The sequence below is a fragment of the Lepisma saccharinum genome, chromosome 13 (assembly GCF_977018435.1).
Source record: "Lepisma saccharinum chromosome 13, izLepSacc3.1, whole genome shotgun sequence".
NCBI lineage: Eukaryota > Metazoa > Arthropoda > Insecta > Zygentoma > Lepismatidae > Lepisma > Lepisma saccharinum.
The window spans coordinates 85,661,788-85,669,727 of NC_139241.1; the positions used below are offsets into that span (position 1 = coordinate 85,661,788).

Sequence of the window (7,940 nt, forward strand, 5' to 3'; positions counted from 1 at the left end):
TACATTGTAAAGTGCATTTTGTGTTTAAATTGTAAAGTATTGAAACAAAAGGCTTCTTATTGCTCATTTAAACCATGAGGCAATACTTTTTATTGCATGTTATGTGCGAGGTTGTCTGAAAGTCTTGTTACCGCACATGTTCTTTGTACAGTAAACCTGATCAAGCTGCATGTCATTTTCTCATATCCGCATCACTCAATACATTGACAAACATTGGCCTAAACAACTAAATGCAAATCTTGTTGCATGTGCGTCAGAAAAGTTGTTTTTGGAATTTGCACTTTGGCTGGTCGTTTCCACAATAATTTTTTGTATGGACATTAGTGAACCCAATTACTTGCCACAAAATGCTCTATAGACTTGAAATACAAAAACACAGGGGTAACAAGAATTTCAGACCACTCTGTGCATTCAGTTTATCTGAAGCCAGAAACTTGTAAATGGGTTGACAGAGTATGAAGATTCAGTATTTGTTTACAATTCATCCTTTACCACTGTTACATCATCACGAAGAAAACAATCCATCTACACAACCTCTTTTTTTTTCTAATAACCTTGCATGTGACCATAAATAACCACACTTTAGTTTTGTACACGAGCTTTATTACAGATTTATTGACTGTATACAAACATATGGAACATGACACGCACATCATACATGGTAGCAATACACACAAATATCAATAAGGACAAACCTATACTTTTTGAGACTTCGGTGACGGCTGGGTGAGCCAGTCTTTTCCTTCTCCCTCCTCCACTGAAGAATGTATTACTCCTTAACACGTCATCAAATCCTTTCATATTGCTCGATTTACAACCTATCAACTAGAATACCCAAAATTCTCTAAATCAACATATTAAACTACAACTTCAAATTTCCTTAAGCAATTATATACAAATACTGCTTTTTCAATAATACCAGTATTTTGGTACAAAATTGTTTCCATTTTGCTTGGAAAGTAAATAAAGAAATAAATTTAGCTGCAATTATGTTCCGTATAGCATTTTGAAAGAAAATACATTTCACAGCAATGTAAATACTTTACCTTTTCGCTGCACAAAAGCATTCTGTTTCTCAATAAATCATGTGCGTAATAAAATTGTAAAGCTACCTATTTATAAAGCTGCACGAAACCTTACTTTTTGGTTACTTACTAATTCTTAAACTTTTTACACATCTCTCTTGTATAAAGATATTGCAAAACATGCATTTACATGGCCTGAATATACAGAAGTCTTGAATCCTACATATTTTGGCGTATTCAAGAGGTCCGTACAGCAAACAAGAGCTGGCCAAAAATTGTGACCTTTATTTTCACTCGCACAAAAAAACATGGCCAGCAATACCTAGACAACCTCACCAGCAAGTAGTCTCAATAAGTATAGTAAATACAGAGTATTCTTATATAACACTGTGGCACTACATATATATGGTAATGCCGTAATACTTTCATTACAACTCGTAAAGTTTTAAGTCCCCCGTGGAAAACAGCATTTCATATGAAATTTAAGATGAAATGTACGCATGAAAAAAATTACAAGGCTATTTACAGCAAAAAATAAAGCACCGTAACAGGCATGAACTTTATATATATATTTGTATGTTTTTATATATATATATTTATGACAGCTTCTTTTTTTTAAGAATGAACTACATATAAATGTAAATCACTAATATTCACATTCAATGAAATATTTAAGTAGATGGAATGGTTTACTTTCACATAATAGAAAATATAAATTACAGATAAAACTCTTCTGGAATGAATATCTTACTGGCTTATCTACAATTTACTCAAATGTGAAACACGAACATTTAGTTTGAACATTGAAACTTTATACAAGATTTATTTCTCTTTTATCTTCTCGTATAGCATATTCAGGTGAACTCTTCTCTTTCCACTGCAAGATTTATATCGACAGCATTTTCAGTCATCCAGAAGAAAGCATACAAGGTTTGTTTTAAAACATAAGTTTCAAAGAAATGCAGAATAAGCACTTGGAAGCACCAGTAAAGATTGTTTGAAGGACATTTTCCCAAAAACTGGTAAAATGTAGGTAAAAATGCAGAAACACTTCTTTTATTTATTTCTTGCAACGAGAAAAGCTAAAGTTGGAATTATGTCTCATTGACAATTTTCGGCCCATTCTAAAAACAGCTTTATTAAAACATGTAGCAATATTGAAGTTGTGTTTATTGATTATGGAGGTGTTGTGCAACCACAGTTACCAGATTTTCTAAATGAAAAACCAGGAAATCAGTCTGACCAAAATAAAAATGATATTATTGTAGCTTTGACTTTTCTCCTTGTTAAGCCTATCAACAAAGTAAACAATATTGGACAACAGCACTGATACTGCATCCTCCAAGGAACAAAGGATTCCCTACATCAACATTCCCCCCTCCCTACCTACGAATTCTACATTCATTCACAACCAAGGGGTACAGTGTTCATCTCCAAGCACATGAAATAAGTTGCACAATAGATTTACAGGCATTTTATGTTGGGTTTATAAAGTGATTTTAAAGTTGAATACACAACTAAAAAGTACTGTGAAACGTAAACGGAAGGAAAGGCTGACTGTTCAAATGGTTAGTCACAATACTGGAAATGGATAGCAATTCAGAAATATTTACTGATTCTTCATCTAGACAAATAACTGAATTAAAAGTTCTGCTTACATAAGCATATAATCATTTCTCGAGTTTCACATGTACATTTTAATAATATTATAAAAAAATGTGTACATTTTCTAACCCATATGGAAAATGAGTATTATTTCAAAATATGACGTTCCTGATCACAAAACAATTTTTTATGATTCTGACACAACCAACCAGGAACAAAGGTAAAGGTAAAGTCCCCCGTGCATAAAGCACATTTAGTGGATGTGGGGTTAGGGCATTTTGGAGGTGATGTGATCAGCACCATGCTCCAGCCTCCCACCCCCAGGTACCCATTTATTTGAGGCTGGGTGAGCCCCAGCGAAAAAACAAATATCTTGTTGTACAGTGTTTTACAAAATTTCATATTTTAAATTTTGATAGTCTAAATTAACTTTAAAATTCAATCACATCTAATTGAATTTTGCAAACATAATAAAAACTTATAATTGTAGACAATATTCTGAAAATATATTTTTTTTGTTCATGCTTTCAAATGGGAACAAACGCATTAACATGTCCAATAAGTATAAAATTAACTTCTTGCACTCTGCATCATTATTATTATTATTATTATTATTATTACAAACACAAATAAATTTATTGCACCTCTGAGAATGATGAAAAAAGCAAATGGGAAGGTTGCAAATGACACTTATGACAATAACATGAGTTACTGTGACATACACCAACACAGTACATTTATGAAAATGAATGATAGATACTGGCTGCAATTTTAATACTGACAATTAACATCAACTGGATGACCAAAAACTCTGTACTCTTTAAACTACAATATGAAATTATTAAAAATATCCAACCTCTCATTTTAACAACTTGCAATCAGACTTATATATTTTCATACAACACTCTCCTCTCCCACGTTTGGCTCACAATACTCGTTATCTGGATAAACATTCGCAGAACTATCTTCAAAAGCATAGGATGTTATGTTGAGCTGCCCTAAATCCCTGTACTGTGTGTCTACAGATAAATCATTAAGTGTTTCCTGCTCTGCATCATAACATACTCTGTCGTGCCCTTCACACGGGCTGAACTCCTGCCTCAATCCGTACGCACCGTATGGTACTCCCTCGTCTACTAAATAATAGTCGTGATGTAGTACTTGAGATGGCACGGAATTGGGGCAGATGAAGTCTTGAGAGCATCGTGAGTTGATTGGGTGAGGAAGCAGCGGTCGGAGTTGAGGTTCCATTTTATGCTTGGACAATTTCGCAGTCGATTTGGCGTAAGGTTTTGCAAACTTCCTCCCATCACAATCGGCCGTGCGGTATCGGCACATGGCTTCCTGGTAGATGGGATCCTCGCAACCCAATGGGCTGTAGCTGTAATGTTGCCCGTTAAGCGAGAAGTTGCTTCCTTTCAGCTTGTTAAGGATACGAGAATTCTTGAGTGGGTAAAATGTGTACGCACTGCAACCGTTCAAAATGTCATTCACAGATGTAGCACTTATCCTAAGAATGTCCGTGACGGAGCTGCCGGTAGATTTTGACAATTTTAAGGTTCGGATCGGAGGACTTTTGTCATACACTCGTGAGGTAGGAGCATCTTTATACTTCAGAAAGTAGCTGTTTTCCACGGGGGCCTGCTCGTTTTTTGAACAGTCTGTAATGTCAGCCACCACGGCTGAATCGGGTGTAATATCTTGCGAGTTTGGGCTACACTTCATTACATTAGAAGATTCTTGATTATTTAATAGCTGCAAATTCAAACCAGGATACTGGTTTGAAGGAGAATCCGAGTCGTGTTCTTCGTCTTCATACCCTGACGGCATCGAGTTCAGAGAATCGGACAGATCTTGCATCTGGTCGTTCGAACTGTTTATATTGCCATGAGAATTTGAAGTAGACAAGTCGGTAAGGAAGTCGACGTTTATATCCGATTTTGAAGTGGTGTCGGTAGGGGCGGGCGACAAGGAGCCGTGGGGGAGAAAGGCGGCCATGGCAGGTTTACTCAAGTTGTTCATCGTCGGACTCGCATCATTGTCCAGACTTGTGCCAACTTGCGGAAGAGACCGCCTCTCTAGAAGTGTTTGTTCCCCCACGCTCCACTGTCGCCCGCCTCTGGTTTCCCCCTGATGGAGTAGAGGCTCTGGACATGGACGGGATCGGCTCAGGCTCCGGTACGTGTTCCCGCAAAACCCGAGGAATCTATCTGGAGTTTCCTTGCACGGTGGGAAGAGTCGGATATTAAAGCTGTTGGCAGCGCTCTCGGAGCTGCAAGTGCTCGCACATTTGTACAAGTGTATATCGTGTGCACTCGTAGCCCCTCGTGATGCCGGGAAACTACTTACGGTGTCGACCGAGCTTGCATCACATGCTCGCTGCACGTTCATTTTGGGATGATAAAAAGCTTTTTCGGCACTTTCTTCCACATCTACTTCGGTTATCTTATCTGACGGCATGTGACGTAAGAAGTGCACGCTGTCTATGCTCTTGTAGCAAGGTGTTGAAGATCCAGTGCTGGGGTTATTAAAAGCTGTTATAGCCTCTTCTAAACTTACTTGAGCTGACGAGCCCTTTTTGGTCGTGCTAGACTGCTGCAGAACTTCTTCCATCGGCTGTTCCGGGTCTCCAGAGGCCCTGAATCTCACAAACCCATTTTCCGAAAACAGCATTGATGACGGTCTACTATGAGTGGCTGGCAACGTCTGAGCATTCATCTGGCAGTTTGGGGATGCACGACCTTCGGATAAGGATGACATCAAGGTTCCGGATTTCTTGAGTGAACGACGTTTGGGTATGGCAGTTATTGGCACCATTGTGTCGGAGGTAGGAACTAAATTGCTTAAAGGGAACGAGTCATCGTACACTTTCTTTCCAGTATGCATTGCGTAATTACGTATAGCTTGATTTGTGTTGCAGATTGTAGGATACATATCTTCCGTCGCTTTGTTTTCTTCTGCAGGCGTCGCTGCGCAGCTACACAGGGCAAGGCCGCAGCTAATTGGACTTGGTCCGCAGGCGAAAAGAGCAAATATGTGCCTCTGCTTCTCCTCCATTTCGAACTGGCGAAGTGGCTGCGTTGCAACGAACGACATCAGGTAGCACATTGAAATCTCAATTACCCGAACTGAAAACTGGAAGCCCCACCATGGCCATGGTCTCGGCTCCTGCTCACTCAATATGCCGTAAACTCCAAACATTCCATACAGCTGCACGGCAGACATCAGAAGACACAGCATGGCTGTTGCTAAGGTTACACGTACCGCAAGTCCCAGCGTTGGGTTGGAGAGCCGTCTAGGCAAAGACACGCCATCAATGTGCATCTTCGTGAAGGTCGTTCTTATCATCTCTCCCTGCTTCCTTAATGCAGCCCGGTACAATGCGCTGAAGATATACAAGTAAGCGAGGGACAGAGCCACGCACCACAGGATGAAGAAGCTTTGGCAGACAAGAAGCAGGAACTTTGCATGTGGAACGCTTCCTACTACGACATCAACACTGACATTCAGCACAAAATGGAAGACAAGTACAATAGCAAGAATGACAGGAGTTTGTATACGAGGGTTAAATAGTTGCACTCTTGTAATCTGCAGCAGTGCAAAGAACAAAACGGCAAAAGCTGATGTCAGGCAGGGAAACACAATATCTAACATAAAGTTGGACATTACTGGCGGGTACGAACTGTGGATATTGTAAGCATCGTAAAACAAGTAAATGCTTCGAAGAGTACCAATTACGAACATAAACCCATTGACAATTACAAAGTAGCCTCTTGTAAGCAGCTGATGGAACGCATTGATGCGGATAATATTAAGGAGTGACAAAAGGGCTAACAAGGTGAAGAGAGAGCCCATGAGGTACACATGGACATCCCAAGCTACGCCCCATACATTGAAAGTGTTCTTCAGTTTTAGATCCGGCTCAGGAAATGGTGGATTGGGATCGGCTACTATAACAACCTTGGGTTTCTCATCCGGCTCTGGTTCTGGAGGTGGTGGTTTTGGCTCCGGTGGAGTTTCTGGCTTCATGTCTATCATGGAGTCTTTGTTTACATGCTCCAGCAGCACACTGCTGCCACCACTACCACCACCACTGCTGCTGCTGCTGCCAACACCAACAACACTACCACCTTCACTACTGCTTCCACTTTCACTAGTACTGCTGTTGCGAGATGTGGTTCCCACTCCAGACGGAGGGACCATGCCAACGAGGATCCCTCCTTCCACAGGCTGCTTCTTCCCGCTGCTACCTGACAATATGCGAGTCGCTGTGGGATTCTGCAAGATAGGAACGAAGTCAAACTCCGTGTTGTTACCTTCGGGGTTCTCTTTCTGAAGCTGTCCTTGGTTATCAACTTCGGAATATGTCACTTGAGATCTCGTGCTGCCAGGGGTCGTAACGGGTACTCCCCATGGAAAAGTGGTTACAATTTCTCCCCTAGATGGCTTAAGGACCGTTGCATTCGTCGGGAGGAAGCCAGCAGGCGTGTTTAAAGGCTTCTTCCGTTCCGAGCCTGGTGCTATTACCAGATCGGGAGGGCGAATGGGTATTCTCTCCCTCTCGGGTGGAGGACGAGGTGGAGGTGGGCCGTTCCCGGTGATGCTGGAGCCTTCCGACTGGCTCCCTCTGAGAATTGGTTTGTTCGCAAAAGGATTGGCGTAATCTGGCGGAAGTGGAGGTTTGAAACGAGTTCGGCTCGGCGGAACATATGTGGGTAACTCTGGATGTGATGTGTTTGATGGTGAAGCAGAGATGTTTTGAGGAGTCTGTGGGGATGATGGTAACACGATTTCAGGTTCCTTTGGTTGAAATGTTCCTTTGAGCTCAGGTAGTGACTTGTAAGGTTTGTCGTCGGTTGAATTGCTGACATTTTGTCCACCAGTCGCGTTCTGTGCCTGAGAACCTCCATACGCTACTTTACTGAACACTGCGGCAACATCTTTCTCAAGAGAGCTCCTATCCCATCCGAACGCCAAATCCAAGAATGAAACACTTGGCACAACCGCACTGTTTGGACTTGTACTTTGTGATTCATTCCCCGCGGCAACGTGGGTACCGCCACTCTTACCACCCAACGTGGCATTACCTTGGTGCCTGCTGTTACGGCCAGCACGCCCAATACTTTCGAGATCGGAGAGCACATGTCTCGTCTGGCGAGCAGACAAGAAACGGTGAAAATTAGGAAACGTCCCTTCGCCTGCACGGAAGTGAGCATGTTCAGTGTTGCTGGCCACCAACAAAAGGCACCAAATCAGCAACACTGCTGGGCCAAAGTTCATCTTCCAGAGATGAACCACCTTGTTCGTTTT

General features: G+C 41.5%; 1 protein-coding gene across 1 annotated transcript; it reads right to left on the bottom strand.

Annotated features, from left to right (window-relative positions):
- Window positions 1–592: 592 nt before the first annotated feature.
- On the bottom strand, window positions 593–7,921 carry LOC145997491 (uncharacterized). Its single transcript, XM_083134600.1, has one exon. The coding sequence runs from the start codon at window positions 7,908–7,910 to the stop codon at window positions 3,525–3,527; it is 4,386 nt and encodes a 1,461-aa protein (XP_082990726.1). The 5' UTR covers window positions 7,911–7,921; the 3' UTR covers window positions 593–3,524.
- Window positions 7,922–7,940: the final 19 nt, after the last annotated feature.

Coding starts and splice junctions, on each gene's coding strand:
- LOC145997491 (XM_083134600.1), bottom strand. CDS start 7,910: ATGAACTTTGGCCCAGCAGTGTTGCTGATTTGGTGCCTTTTGTTGGTG.